Raw genomic sequence first — 16,712 nt, 5'->3', positions numbered from 1 at the left:
GTTTTCGTGAACCTGATGGTGAATAAATTGTTAGGATTTAGATCCCGACTAAGGCAGGTCCCTTGAGACCATAGCATCAAACTCGGTTTTCACCGTAGTGCCAGACTACATTTGTGACCATAGTGTCAAAGTCGGTTGTCACCGTAGTGACAGACTACGATTGTAACCATGCCTTTGTTAAATAGAAGTTTAAAAGTTCTTTTCAGTGGTTTAGGTAAGGGAGAAACAAGTGTAAATTTAAATATACGAGTATATCTTCAGATAAGGTGCGCTTTGCTACAAAATAGCAGGTTTTCAATGCCGTTTACTGATCAAATGCACATTTTCGTAACGTTGATATCAACTGATTTCTTTATAGATTCAGGTTTCGCTCAGGGACATAGAACTCAAGACACGTGCAGATGAAAAGCTGCTATGCGCATCATATATAAGGTACGCATATCCTATACAAATAAAGAAAAACCATGAAAAACTACTTGGGATATGGAATTACATACAAGAAAGATGGGGAATTATTTATGTATGGAAGTCATTATCATATAGAAGAACTTTTCTAGAGTTTTACTTTTGTCTTATACTATGAACATGAGCACCTCTAACGAGAAAAGAAGAGGGGGGGGAAGGAAGAAAATCCAAAACAAAAAGAAGCGACTTGTAAACAATAGGTGGTATTATTAGGATTTAAAAGTCTGACCTTGTTCAAGATGGAAGAGCAATTCGTTTCTGCTAGTTACTCGCTTTCTGAAAACTTTTAGCAAAAGAACTGTGACTATGAAGTATGACTGAGAGATCAAATTACAAGCGAAAGTGTAAAATTTCTGCTTATTTATCCAGTTCTGTTTGCATTTCCTCCTCTCTTTGCATTTATCATTCATTGTTAACCTCACATTATAAAATGCAAATTATTTGAGTAATTAAATATAAGAACAAGATTTGAGAATAATAAAATGTGATTAGAAAATTAACTTACGACTATTTTCCCTAGATTGCTGTTTAAATTTGAAGGATAATTTAGTTCGATCACGAATAACTTTTACAATTAGACAAAAAGCAACCTTAAATTTACGTAGATTGTGAATAAAACTGTATCGATTTCGAAGGCAATCAGACATAGATCCATCTTTTACAGGAGCAGAAAACTTTTAACCCCCCTCCCGAAAAAAACAATATCCTGAAGGAAAATGTTTTACGTATAATAACACTCGAAATAAGTAGATTTTTATTTAAATTTCACACCATCCTAAGACTGCTTTTCTGCCATATTTTATATTTTACAGTGGTTTGTTTCTCTTTCAAAATCAAAGCTAACTTTGTGATAAATTAGATTAAATGTCTACTGGCAAAGAGATTTTGAATTCTGTGAATGATTTAAGTGAATAGCCTTTGATTAAAAGTGGACGATGAAACAAGAATTCGGAAGAGGAAATACTCGAACGTACAATTTAAAATTAGAACCCCCCCCCCAAAAAAAAGGGGCAGAAGGGAATGAGCTTTAGACTAGTACAGTAATCAAAATCTCCTAACTAAATTCGGCAAACTAATTTTCCCCCCTTAATTTTAAAGATCCTGATTTTTTTAAATGCAGCAGATATTTTGCGTTAGCTTGAATTGTAAGTTAATTTCAGTCTGGGCTTTCCGCTTGCAGCAGACCCTGGATCAGAAAGTATCTTCATTTGTAGTTCTGTCAATTACAGATTCAAAGTATTTTGGTTTCAGCTTCCACTTTAAGTTTTTATTTGATACTATTTTCATTAGATTTTCACTAACTTTCATTAGAATGGGCGAATATAAGCCAAGAACTGAAAGGAATTAAATACAACGCCACGATAAAAGACCTAAATGACTCTTTTCTAACAGACCTGAAATTAATTACTATTTTTATACCTAAAAATGAAAATTTTCATTCGAGAACCCTAATTTGAAGTTTACTTCCTTTTCCTTTGTATTCTTAAGAACATTTTATTCCAATGCACAGCTTAAGATTTAAGTATAGTTTACAGATAAACACACTAAAAAATAATTTAATATATTCTCGAGAGGAAAAGAGAAAAAATAAAGTAAATATGAGATTACAAAACATACCTTCACTCTTACTTCGCCTTTTTTTGGAACCGCCACTTCAACAGTTTCTATGGTGTATGGCTTATTTACTCCCCAAGCTATAGCAGCACGGCATTTAATAGGCTAAAATGAAATTAATTAATTAGGTGTTTGAATGAAATAAAATGTTGAATTTTCATGTTACCCTTTGCATTTGATGCGCCTTTTTCAATTAAATGAACAAGTATAAAATTTGACTCGCTTTGCTTGTAAAGTTTATTTTAGCTAACCCGATATTTCCTATATTAAATCCTACCTACATTTTTACGGTTTCGTCTAGCCCATCGGAATAATTAACGAAGTGAGTTTAAATAAAGAGAGAATCTGAAGTTTAAGAGAAAGACAGAGAGTTGATAGTGTGAAATTGCCATGATGAAACTGTTCTGTACTGCGTGTTTTTTAGCGTTATCGTTAAGAGCTAGTGAGTAGTCTTTGCTTTAAATAATTAAATTAGTAATCATGGAATAGCGGTGCCAGGTAACTGTCTTTTAACTTAAATTTTGACTAAATAATTTGAATTATGAAACATGAACATATAACACATGATGTAGAATATGTAAATATTGTTAATTCACTTCTTAAAAAATTGATAAATCATAGGAATAAAGTAATTTTAATCCACTGTTTCCCGTTGACTGCTATCGAAATGCAAGAGCAATATAAACAAAAGCATTGTTCTTTCTGCTTTGTAATGTGTTTTTGTTTCGAATATTTATTTTAAGTCAAATAAACATATGAAATTGTTCTTCAAAATAAACTGCTTAAAAACAGATAGCATTTTTCTTTCAGTTATAATATGGGTTGTTCCTCTTTCGTGCTTTCAACTGCTATCGACTAACCGTGACGTTGGGTTAACTGCAAACGTCATCTCTAGTATTATCCCAGTTAACATAGAGTTTATTGTAATTTGCAATTCTTTTTTTAATGTTCTCAGTGAAAACTCATTTATTTTAAGAATTATCAGCAAAAACTAATTCCAAAAATAATTTCTTCCGTGCAAAAATTAATATGTTATTGCTTAGCATTTTACTGTTGTAAAAAGACATTTGGGGTTACCTCTGGTTTTTGTTAATATTTTGATGGGACAATCACAGAAATATATTTCATTTCAGAGAGGAAATAATTAAAGCTAATGTTTATAAGTTAAAATATACGTAAAAAGAAACTGAATAAACTTTGCCTATGCAGACTCTAATTAGGGAGGGAGGGAGCGAAGTAGCAGCTCTTTTATAAGCAATCTTATCAAACATTGAGGAGGGTGAAAATTTTTACAATATTTTAGATACTTTATTTCTTAACACTCAGTTTTACAATAAAATCTGTCTAACATTTAAAGTACAAGCCCTCCTAAACCATCTTTTATTAGATTTTTGATGTCACGTGTCACGTGATTTGATCATGATGATTTTTGATGATTTGTTTTTAGGTTAGGCCATCTGAATACTGCATAGCATACCGTTCTGCCCAGGGAGAAAAAAAGACTAGCTCGTATTAATGTTACACGCGGAGACAACTATGACAACACTCATGCAACGATCCTGTTTGCCGAGACTTAAAAGCTGGATCGAACTACCAGTTTTCAGAGATTCTTAACCAATCAACCACAGATGGGCCTAACACAACAGCGGCAACAGGTTGCAATGCAATATCTGCTTTTGGGGGAAGAGGCTGTTAATTCTATTAATTTTAATTTGCATTTTACTGGGATTTTCATGAAATTTTACTAATAAACGTAAGAAAATTTATTTAATTGAAAAACATAAAAGATTTCTCGAGGAACTGTTATATTTTTAGTAATGTATTGTTACGAATTTTGTATTTAGATAGCTAATGTTAGTAGAATTATAATTATAATTATTTTATTTCGCCGTACAAAACAGCGCGTGATAAATATTAAAAGAAAGCTACGCCGGAAAAGTAAAAATGCAGGATAACGTACATTTAATATTTAATAAAGAGATATCTCGTAATTTATATTTAAATTGAATAAATATAATTGACTACTGTGTACGCTGTAACCGTAATTCTACTCTTTTGCTTTCCAGAAATCTCGAGAAAACGGAAATTACCAGAACTCTCTCGCGATCGATTAAAAAGCTTTAAAAAGCAGGAGAGAGACATCTCAGTTCAGTTGTTTATCGGATTAGCTTTCTCTGCACTGTGGACTGCGTTCTATTTAACATTTTAGTAGTTTAAAGTATAACTACTGATTAAATTGCTTGATACAGTGATACTGTACCTATATCTCTGAGGGAAAATCCAACTTTCTGTTATATTTCTTTTGATAAGAATAAATTTTATTAACCTTTTAAGGGTCTTGTGCATTCAATCTATTACGAATCCGTACGCACGCAACAGTATTTTTTTTATTGCACATTATTTTACAGATTTTTATAAATATCTTTCCAATAGCGCTTTTTTCCTTTTAAATCCAGGCAGAATTAAGTTCTGTGAAATTACTATCGCTTTTCAATACTTAGTTAAAGATATGCTGTTTCATATTAAAGAGAGGTCTAAAAGTAATGTTAGTTATTACTAATTTTAATGATGTTGAAGTTTGATGGCGCGATAACATAAATAGTATAATAATAATAATAATAATAATTACCTTGCCAGCTGTTGCCATCGTGCTTTCTCAGTTGCTAAAAATATAGAATAGAAACGTTATCTTTTATACTTATAAATAATTATATTAAAAATTAATTATAAACATGAAATAACTCTTTTACTCAAAATGTTTGAAGATAATTCAAAGCACATTATTGAGAACATTATAAATTTAGAGAACTCGATCTATAATCAGAAGAATCAATCAATTACATTCCACTTATTGCTACATTAAAAAAAGTTTTAGAGTATTATTTTTTTAATTTTAGAATAATGGTAATTTTTTTTAATTTTAGAACATGATAAGAAATATTTAAAATTTGATATGTAATTTAAAAGAAATTCAAAGCGCAGTGTCAAGGTTGGTTTGGTTGGTTTTATTTGATTACGGCAAAGCACGCGAGGGCTATCTCGCCTAGGTGGAGGCGATGCCTTCGTGGGGGACTTTCTAAAGTAAACTGGCTCGTATATATGTTACACATGAAGAAAACCACGAAAGCGCCCATGCAGATAGACCGTTCGCCGGGATTTGAAACACGGACCGAACTACCACCGCTAGTGAGCCTAGCGCAGTATCAAGAATTTCTGAAGTTAATAGTTTTTTTTTTTTTTTTTTTTTTTTTCCCTAGAGCACTAGAAAGTTCTAGCTTTAATCCATATGAACCATATAAATACAGTATTTTAACTTCAATGAAATGTCATGTATATCTAATTACTTTTAATTGAAAGGGAGATAAATCACTGACTGAAAACTTGCTTCCTTTCGACAGTTTACTTACCCAAAAAAGTAACATTTAATTCCCCATTAGGCGAGGATGGCCCTACTTAAAATTAAAAACGTTAAGTTTATTTATTATCGAAGGAGTAAAAAATTACTAATACGAATCATTCGGCGAGGATCTCTTCTATGGAAAGCGCAAAAGGGGAAAGGAAAGCGCGCGTCATTAATTACAGGTTTCCCAATCTTTGATTGTATAAATCAAGAGCACTGTTTCGCATTCAATCCAACAGAATGCAAAAATTAATGTAAAAATGAGAAGAAAAATATTCGGCATTTAATTTATGACATAAATACAACCAATAAAAGGCTTTTATTTAGAGTGGATATGATAATTAATGCATTAAAAGTCGAAAAATAATTTATCATATATTTAATAGGAAAAACAGAATTAAAAAATATTAAATCTTTTGGAATTTATATTGCGCTCAAAGGATTTTAATTTTTCCATTTACACGCACATACACGTTTCTAGACAATTTAGGCTAACGACCCTTTGGGCTAAAAATATTTTAAAACAGCACGTCTTTAGAATTTCCCATAGACAGTCTCCCGCGCTGGAGATAAAAGTGTTTCATTCTCTACAATGTTGCCACAGCTAATATCATACCACTACCTATCTGAACGGTAAAATCACGGATGTTAAATGGATGAACCTTGAAAAGCTTTGATAGGTATAAACAGAAATTCTGGTACTGAAGAATCAGTGTTTCGCCAATGAGTTTAATAAACGGTAGTGATGAGTTTCATAAACGGCGATTTTCTATTGACTAGTATACTGACTACCAATAAGTATTTGGACACCTGTGATAGAAAAGAAAAACTAACTTTATTCAAAATCAATAGTTAGTAGAGCCTTTACGAGAGCTAATTACAGCGTGGACCCTCCGGAGCATACTTTCCACAAGTCTTTGTATGACAGCTAGTGGTATTTTCTTCCACTCGGCTTGGAGAAGACATAGAATTTCCTTCACCGATTTTACACGGGTAATGCACCCCTGAATTCGGCGATGCAACTCGTCCCAGAGGTTCTCGATAGGGTTCAGGTTTGGACTCTGGGCAGGCCAGTCCATTCGATGACTTGGCCAGTCCATTCGATTCCTTGGCACCATACCAAGCCTTGGTTAACGTCGAAACATGACGACTGGCATTGTCGTCCTGAAAGTAACAGGGGTCCAACCCGTAAAACTGCCACTATGAAGGAAGCCCATTGTCATCCAAAATAGTGCAGTAGGCATCGGAGTTGAGCTTACCATGAATGGGGACCAAGGGTCCCAGCCCATACCAGGAGAAACACCCCCAGACCATAATTCAATCTCCGCCGAACTTGTCTGTTGGCACAATGCGTACTGGCAGGAGACGTTCTCCAGGTAGACGCCAGACCCAGACCCTGCCATCCGAACGGTAAAGGGTGAACCTTGATTCCCCACTCCAAAGAACCCGTTTCCACTGATATACGGTCCAGTTTCGATGTGCTTTGCACCACATTAACCGAGCAGCGCGGTTGGACTTTGTGATCAAAGGCTTATGGGCAGCAGCACGACCATGAAAACCAAGCAGATGTGCTTCCTTACGGATTGTATTCATTGAAACAATACTCCCGGATGCCTGTTGAAACTCCTCGCGGATGAGGGCCATCGGTTGGGTGCGGTTCTTCCAAATTTCTCTGGACAGCACTCGTCGGTCTCTATCTCCCAGTTTCGTTGGTCTGCCGACTCGGGGCACATTCCGACAATCACCGCTCACCTTCCACTTCTTAATCACATAGGCCACTATCGATTTTGGGTACTTCAGATCGCTAGATATGTTCCTTAAGGATCGGCCAAATTTGTGATACCCGATAATTATACCTTTCTCGAACTGCTCCGAGAGCTCCGAACTGCGAGGCATCTTGCATGCGACTAAAGCCGATGCTGTTTCCTACACGATATATACCGGCGGAGTCCGTGACGTACCTTAGGACCGCAGGTATCGTCATTTGCATAGGTGTCCAAATACTTATTGATAGTCAGTGTATATATTTGTTTTGGCTCCCGAAAATCTGAAAGTAATAAGCGGCTGATTTTATTAATGAGTGTAATCAGCGACGGATATCAAGGAACGTGTATGTTAAGAGCGAAAGCTTTGCCAAAGCAAAAGAAGCTCCGTCAGACCGCAAAGGGGAAAATATGCTCCAAGTTTATCCATCCAACAGGGTTGTCCATCCAACATTAATAATTTTTTGCGCATGCGCGAAATAGTTGTCGTGCCTTTTTTTTTTTTTTTTTTAATTTAAGACCCTTTCTCTTTATGTCTTGCACTTGACTATTTATGACATGCTAATGTAACCTGAACTGCAATGTAACACAATCACTCATCTGCTCTTGTTGCACTGTAAATACTTTTATTAATTTAAAGTTGCTGCTTCTACACAGGGGAAGGCGTGGGACATATGCCTGTTTACCGCTGTTAAACACCAGGCGTCCCCGTCTTCCGTCACCTGTCACCTGTCGTGCCGGTGTCTAAGGTAGCATTTGTCAAGAGTTCAAAGTTTTGTGATACCATATTTTTCCCTCTCTGTATCGACTAAATCAAATCAGTAATCCGCGCAAGTAGATTAATTAATGGAGTATTTATTTTGAGCAACAAAATCTACAAAAATCTGAGTTCAAATTATCGCGAAAAATTTTGTCAAAGACTGAATCCTGTAATTTCTTTGTCAGGGGCGGCCCAAGAGCGATGCGTAGTGCAGGGAGAAAATTATGGCACATGTGGGTGACAGTCGTTAGTTCTTGGCGTTTGTTTACATTCGTTGCATCAACAGTTTGATTTGATTTGTGTTGTTAATTTTCTATTATACCTAGCCAAAAGAGGCAAAGTATGCTATAGCGTTGTGTCAGAATTACACACGCCAATACGTTTTTTGGAGGAAAACACTCTTTACAACCAGATAAATAATTGACTATTTTTTTAATGAATTTATGTAGTTTCCATACATATCTTTGATGTAATTTTACATTTATTTTTCATTTTACAGCTATTTTACATTTAAAATTGAAAAATTTCTCATTTTAAATCATTTTTTATCGTAATCTTCATTTTGTGAATGAGACTTACATCATAGTGAGATATTTAAACTCAGTATCATGTTTACCAATACTGAGTACCTGAATGATTAGTTGATAAATTCGCTTATCCAACTTGATTCACATCTTTCTTTACATCCCAAACATAATTCTACGTATTGAAGCAATGTCTGGGTTAAGCATTGCGAACTAAGTAAACTGATACATGTTTCAACGTGAGGAAAGAACAATTTTTCGACCACACTATGATGCAAACATCGAATGAGTGAGTGATATATTTCCTTCAGTATTAAACTGATGCATATGTCTGATGTAATTTAATTGATATAACTAAGTGACACATGCTTGACCCTGAAGGAAAACAAATCTGTGTATTGTGCTGGAATACAAATAGCGAAACATTAAGTAAGATATTCTCTTCAGTGTTATTTAACTGCTGCATATGTTTTAATTTTGATTCCATATAATTTGTTTTTAATTATAAGAGAAAGACAAATAATTAACTATTGAACACTGTTTTGAGTATAACAAAAGAATTTTAAGAAACAACCTGATATAAATACATTAGTAATTAAAAATATTTAATTTGAATACAGGCTGAATTGAAATTAAGATGTAGAGCAAGTTTATTATTATTATTATTATTATTGTGCATTTATGTGTAAGAAATGTAGTTTAATTATTCCATTTTTAATATATGGAGGGAAGAACAGGGTGTGAAAATCGAAGATTATTTGCTATAGCAAATAAGCACGCCAGGATAAATGTTATACAGAAATCTTAGGAGTGTAAGGGATTATAAGAGTGCTATTAGATAATACTGAAAATATATGCACTTCTGCTGAAATCTGAAGTGAATCAGTATAAGTAAGTGACTTTAAAGGAATGTGATAATTCTATTTAAAAGTATAAGGATGTGATATTAAGGAATTTGTAGAATTTTAGAGTAATTAATATGAATTTGTTGATTTAAATCTTTTTATATATTTTTTTGCTTATGTAATTTAAACTGAAAATCACGATCATATATTTCTGATGGAATGCCAAAGTTCATTTGTATTAAAAATATGCATGAGCAATGAAAATAAATAGGAAAATACTTTTTGATTATGTCATTACCATGGTTTTAGCAATTACGCCTTCATGTGTTTTATTCAACAAGATTTATTTAGTGCAGACAATACAACACAAAAATATTGAAAAATACCTTGTTTTACAAAATTTATTTCCCTTAATTAACTTAAATATCGTTTTCTATTTTCTAATGATTTCCTTTAAGAAAAGGATGTAATGTTTACAATTATTTTCAGCATTCGTACCAATTCTGTGCATAAAATAAACATTTGCTTTAACAAAATGCCTTATCAGAAAGTATATATCCGGTATTTCCGGTATGTTATTATAACTATCACATATAAAATGATCATTTTACTTTAGTTTACATTTTTTCCATTACCAAAATCGTGTAGCAGACGCGGCGACACATGTGTCTTGTCACCCAGGTGACGTCACTAACAGCAACCAATGGCACGCTTTTCCCGTTCCTGGCCTAACCTTTAATATTAAAAAACCTTGGTTCTTTGGTTTTGTACCGTAATCCTCAATTTCCTGTACACCCGACGATTTGGCGATCGGCGACGAGAATTTGTCCCTCCACAATTTAACGGCGTAGTCAAACTGGTTTACATTACGTCAATGGAAGCTTTCCTTCTTTACATGTACGTTCTTCGACCGTACTGTCAAATTTTAGTGAATTTACAGCTTGGTGAATATGGCCGAAACAGAATTAAGAAAAGAGATTCGATTGTCAGTGATACAGCTATTTTGATCAATAAAGTGCAAATTCGTTTAATAATAAGTGCTCTAAAGATTAACAAACAGGATTATCTGCACTGTGTAAGAATTACTAACTAGCCACATGTAATAACCGTGATAATCTAAGCAAAATCATCAAGGAATGAAGCGCAGAAGGCCAAACGCCTTTGTGTCTAATTAAATTAAATACCATTAATTAGGTCTAATTAAATTAAGTACCATTTCATCTCGAGTAGAAAAATAAACAGAAATATATCTTCTTCTTTTACGTACTACTAAAATTTTAAGATCAAAGACATATTTTAAAACTCTTTTTTTTTTAGTTTATATTATTAAGATATAAATTTTTATTTCTTTTGCCAAAATGCTTTTTCCAAATCAAATGTGGATATCAGCCCTATTTTTCTTTTAGAGCTTTCTAATTTTTTTTTTTTTTAAATGGCCGGGAGCTTTGTTTAATAGCCATTGGACTTGCGCCACGACAAGGGCTGGAATAATGATGGCCATTTCTTTATGAAAACACCTGTTAGGTGGCCACCTTTCCCTTCTATGAAGAGACGGACAGTTACAACCATGCCTTCTCCAGGATTCGAACCCGCGCCCATCGCTACGGCAGTCAGAGCCACTAGTCACTATACTGGCTGGACAACAAACAAACAAACAAACAAACAAAAAAAAAAAAAAAAAAGATAATGGAACGCTTTACGATTTTGCGTATCATCCTAGCGCAGGAGCCATGTTAATCTTCCCTGTATCATTCCAATTTTAGTTTATGTGTACTGCCGAAACTATCCCCATTATTAGGCTGGGAACCGAAGATTGCTTTATCATTATCAGTAAAATAACAATGTAACCTTTACCTTCATTAAAATAAAAATAAAAGTCAAAATTTGCAAATCCGCAGAGTAAGATTCACTGTGTGTTTTCGAATGTCCATTACTATATTAGAAATTAGAGTATTCATTGTCATCTTATAACAACATTTATAACAACATTAACGATAACGCTTATAAAACTAAAGATAAACTTCACATTCATTCAACAAAGCTGTCTAATTTACCAGAAGCTATAATCTACTTACTGCAAAACATTCTCAGTTATGAGGTTCTTAAGAAAGCCTGCCGTGCTAGATAATATACATTATTCAGTATTTCAAATGATGGACATTTTACTGCTGCTTACAGAGCAGCTCAATCGTTGCTATTTCATTAAATTTGAAAATTTTTATGCATTTTAATTAAGCCAGTAGATTCAAAGATTAAGTATATCTTTGTTTAATTGAAACTGTCAGAATGGATTAGGATTTAGGCATCTAAAAGCATTAGTGTAAATTCTTATCATTACATGGAAGTTATCCCCAGCATGAATTTGTAGTACGATTGCAAAAAATTTTCACATCCGCATATGTGCTTTCGTAGTGTAATTAACATGTCTAGCTAGAAAGTGGAAGATCCGGGTTCGAATCCCGCTGAGGCTACAGTTGATTTTTTAGGTTGCTTGGTCTGAAATGTCGAATGGTATCTACAGAGGTACTCAAATTAAAAATGTGTTAAATACTTCATCACTGCCTAAATTGGTCGACGCGGTCTTGCTCCTCTCCACAGTCACCAGATGGCTTAGCTATTCTCTAATTCTGTGAACGTGCAAATAAACTTGCAGAAGCCTCTTCTATGCTTCACCCTAGAAAAACATTGATCATATATTTCTTAGGGCGGAGCACAGAAGGGGTTGACAATGATTGATTCATTTACAAAATTTCATATAAGAGCAAAAGAGAAGAAGTGTTCCACATCATTTTAAGTTCAGAGACAGAGAATTCAATTAAAATGGTTATTTTTTTTCTGGTGTTAATTGGTTATTTTTTCCGAGTTAATAAAACTTAAAAATTTTATAAAATTTTAAAGGGATTTGTTTATTAGCTTAATTCTTCTGTGATAAACTGGATTATTATAGATTATTGTTAAATAAAAAATAGAGAAGAAAGTGTTTAATTGCATCGCTGCTGAACTTCCTAAAGCTGAGTTCTAAATTTTATTCAATTTTTCACTTCACAGTGACTTAGGAAGTTTTTCTTTCACTCTATATTTATTAAAAAATACCACTGTCTTATTTCACTATTAAATTTATTCATACATTTAATCTTTTAAACTTTCAATCTTGTAGACTATTTTTCAGTTACAATTGCAAAGCTAATTATTATTTAGCATATATAATATGCATTTATCTTTCAGGAATTTACAAAATGTATCAAATATTTTAATAATTGCTTAAAATCGTATTTTATAATTAGCATCGTATAAACTTCTAACATATTAACTAAAAATCAAATTATCTGTCTTAATGTTCTGATTTAGTTTAATAAAGATTTAAGTATTAAAGAAGTTTCCTTACTTGAAATCAAAAAAGACTTGATCCAAACTAGAAAGTCTCCACAATTAAATATACAAGGTTTTGCTCCGGGAGAAAAACCCTTCAACTTTTCAAGTTTTAGGGATGCCCGCAATCTACATCTTGATTTTAAGAGCACGTGAAGAGTGTATCAAGAACCTTCCGACAATCATCAAAGTAAATACTGACTAAGCTTAACTGATAAAAGTAGAAATATAATTTATCATTCTGTAGTGGATGATATCAGGTTGATAGTTCTCAAAAGCATACCGCTAAAAAGAGTGATTTTTAAATCTTATGGTAATTTATAATTTAAAAGGTACGTTGGAAACCATTGTCCTTTAAGATTATGCGAATTTAAATGAACAAGTGTACAGCAATATCCGGTTACAACATTGCTCAATACACGGCACATTGAATATTTTGAGGGTATTGCTGAAAACCAAATATGAACTACGCGATCTCAAAAGTACGCGCTTAGCAACAAAATTCAAACTATCGTCAAAGGAATTTTGCTGTCAGACATAACTGACAATGAGGATGAAGGGAAGGAGAGAGACGATATGACGTGGGAATGGGGAAAAAAAGTGGTTGTTTCAAACTGAAAAATGTTGCAAGAATTTGAATACATTGAATTAATTACTTGTACTCAAAATTACTGAGGTTGAATTGGCATCATACAATTATTATCTGCTAAAAAATGTTTAATTATGCAAAGAAGGCAAATACTGGAAATGCTTTGTTTTTTAACTAATGCTGCAAAGGTTTTTCAAAGATATATTTTCATATCCATATATAGATGCTGTCGTATTACACACAGCCTAGAAAAGGGTTTGGCAAGTAAGACAACTGTCTCAGGTAATCAAATAAAATGGAGCCAAAATGGCTACAAAACATTAGCAACATATGGTTAACGTAATAGGAGCAAAATTATTTAAATACAAATTAACTGATCTAATTTATTAGCTTTTGCAATCTCGCTTCTTTCATAAACAATTTTTATTGTAAAGTTTCCATTAATTTCAAGAAAGGGGTTTAGAATTTTTTTATTAAAAATAATGTAGCTTAATTAAGAGAAACATTGATGACATTAATTTACTGTCAAAAGTACTGCAGTTTTAGAATACTATATATATATATATGTTTTCGGTACTCACAACGCAACCACCTTAACAGAAGCTTTTCAGAATCTGCCAAACTCTGGCAACCATGCACATAACCATTCTTCTGGCAACCATGCCCATAACTATCATCAGTCAAGCAAGTCCGCCATTTTCATTTTTTCATTGTATTCCAAGTTCAGACGGTTTTTATAAACAAATCATCATATTTTTGGATCTTAGTTTTAAAGTATGGAATTTGTGGAATTTGCCAGCAATGGAAGAAACTGTGGTAAAATTTCTTCAGGAATACTGAATTCTATCGAAATTTTTCTAAATGGAGCATATTTAAATATATAAATTTCTTCGGAAATCTAACATTTGGATTCATTTACGGTTATTAATGGAATAGCTACAATTATTGCTAGACGGATTAAGTAAAAACTGGAATCTAAAGCGTCAAGGTAAGACATGGCTTTTTTTTTTTTTTTTTTTTTTCTTTTTTTTTTTTCCATGAATGTTTTAGCTTTACAGAAATAAAACAGGAGTTTTAAAATTTTGAGTTTTATTGTGCAGGAATTAACACAAAATGTTCCGGCTGATTTTAGGGTAATTGATTACTGGAAATTACAAAAAGCTCTGACTTTTGCGAAAGCAAGTAATGTCCTCCCTAAAAACAATGTCTCCAAATCATTAAATTCTGTTAGTAAATTAACATTGTTTTTAAAATATAACTATAGTAAAAAGGTATTTTTTCCCTGCATGAATATTTATATTAAAATGAAAGCAAACACCCCCCTAAAAAAAACTAAGTTTAGCTCGGAAGTAAATAAGGTTAGAAAATCATTACTATCAAAGACTTTTGGTTAAAACCACTGAACACTGGTAGTTCATACGAGGTTCAAAGTCCAGCATGGATATTCTTAATATATATTTTCGCATTTTTTCCACATGCAACGTAACTGCAAGTCAGTTTACATTCCTTTATCAGCTACTCGAACCAAATCAAAAAGTTTACTAATTATTTATGACGTTTAATGTCATTTACTACTGTAAAATGTAACTTAAACTTTTTATTAGATAAAATGACTTATCACAATGTCTAAAACTAAATACAAAAATTTGAGAAGGGTGTAAAAGATCCTTTTATTTTAAACTCGAGAAGATGACCAGAAGGCACTTCTCTTACTTACAAATCCGCCAACACTTATGGAGAGAGCTCAAAGGTAGAAATTCAAATGTAAGCTAAATTTAAATACCTAATATCCAAAATCTACACAGAACAATTTAATCCGAAATTGCCTTGGACTACATGAACGTTAATTTAAACTATCGGCAAGAAGCAACGCCGAAGACAGGAAGTCTTATCAAGATACCAAAACCTTGTAACGTGGTTTTCAAACGGCCAAACACGCTCTGATCCCCACACGAGTTCATTCGCATTCTGACGAGAAAATAGAAAGAGAGAAATGACAGTAAAGATTCCAAACATAAACAAAAAAATAAATAAATAAATAAAATCTGAAACGTTTCAGATTTTAAATTACGTCCAAATGCAGATTTTTCATTATTTAATTTCTTTAAATATAATGCAGGGCGATAATATTTGGTGGTTGACAATACAATATTGAAAATTATACAATTTGAAAAGTGAATCTGACATTTATAGATAACCAACACAAAATGCCAAAATGAAAATAATAGTCCTTCAGGGCAAATTGCCCCTTTGGACTAATAACTATTATGTAAATTAAATAAACCTCATATATTAACAAATTAATTTTGTTAACAGCAGAGAAAAACTATTATCATGAATTTTACGTAAATTTCTGCTCTTTATTATAGATTTATTTATATAAATGCATCTAATATATAAAGTGAGAAATGATAAATCATTGCAATGGGTTCAAAATAATAATCTTTTTTTAAGCAAATCGGTATAAAATTTTACGTATTTTATCTGAGCAGAATTTAATACTGAAAGGAACAAAAAAGATAAATAAAGTTTTTTAGTCAAAAACTTTACCTAGGATATCACACTCTTTTAACACACGTCAGTAGTATTTCCGTTGTTTCCAACATGTGTAACGTGAATGCAGTTCTCATTAGTAAGAGCCATTGAACACTGGTAGTTCGGTCGGGGGGGTCCAGTCCCGGCGAAGCGGTTGGCTGCTTCAAGGAGGTAAGAAAGTTCCTACCTCCATGATTCCATTAATACACTAAGGTTCACTAAACACTAAAGTTCCAGTAATTTCCTACCTCCATGGTCCCGGCGAAGGGGCTGGCTGCATGGCCGTTATCGTGGTTTTCGCCATGTGTAACGTGGATACGAGCAAGTTTCCCTTAAAAAATACTCTACGGTGCATCCCTCCCTTCACGTGTAATGACTAAGGGTGGAGCACGTAATAAGTAAAAAAAAATGTATCAACAAAATTTAAGGAAATGTTTACTAACTCAGACTGATAATGAACAACTGACAGAAGAGCTAATTTTTTAGGAAAATGTTTTTTCATAGCATTTGTTCTAATCTCACAGTTAAAAGAGGTATAATTTATTAAAAGAGATAACAATCAATTTATTGCCAATGGATTTAGGTATTTCAGAAAGAGTGCCAATCAATAACTTAGCATTGAAATATCCAAATAATATAAGTGCTCTTGAAATATCATTAGAAATGATCTAGTTTTGAAAATTACGCTGTTTCAATAGTTCTAATCACAAAATGAACATTAAATTGCTTAAGATTAATTCAAGAATACAGTTTTATAGAATGGCATCTAAAGTTGGAAACTGTGTTAAGAATATTTTTAGTTTGTCAGTTACTATCAGCGTGAAAAAAGCTTAAGTAAACTTAAAATA

At 32.9% G+C, this 16,712-nt stretch overlaps 1 protein-coding gene and 1 non-coding gene across 4 annotated transcripts in view; both read right to left on the bottom strand.

The window, feature by feature from the left end:
• Window positions 1–12,895, bottom strand: part of LOC118199952 (alcohol dehydrogenase class-3 chain L-like) — a 47,390-nt gene extending 34,495 nt beyond the window's left edge. The window contains exons 1-4 of one of the 3 annotated variants that reach the window (XM_035371851.2): window positions 12,757–12,890; window positions 11,923–12,045; window positions 4,709–4,742; window positions 2,083–2,184 (exon numbers count right to left, since the gene is read on the bottom strand). In XM_035371851.2, coding sequence (XP_035227742.1) covers window positions 2,083–2,184; window positions 4,709–4,726 — 120 coding nt within the window. In that variant the 5' untranslated portion in view covers window positions 4,727–4,742; window positions 11,923–12,045; window positions 12,757–12,890. Of the gene's footprint in view, window positions 1–2,082; window positions 2,185–4,708; window positions 4,743–11,922; window positions 12,046–12,756 lie in introns of all 3 variants that reach the window. The other 2 variants (XM_035371852.2, XM_035371850.2) reach the window with 2 other exon arrangements.
• Window positions 11,052–11,159, bottom strand: LOC146998840 (U6 spliceosomal RNA). The gene has a single exon (XR_015039948.1). It is a non-coding gene; the product is annotated as a U6 spliceosomal RNA (small nuclear RNA).
• Window positions 12,896–16,712: the final 3,817 nt, after the last annotated feature.

This window comes from Stegodyphus dumicola, chromosome 2 (genome assembly GCF_044657685.1).
Source record: "Stegodyphus dumicola isolate Sdum_Otavi_A_Nest chromosome 2, ASM4465768v1".
Taxonomy (NCBI): Eukaryota; Metazoa; Arthropoda; class Arachnida; order Araneae; family Eresidae; genus Stegodyphus; species Stegodyphus dumicola.
Note: the sequence above shows the minus strand (reverse complement) of the source record. Positions and strands in the feature narration are given on the sequence as shown.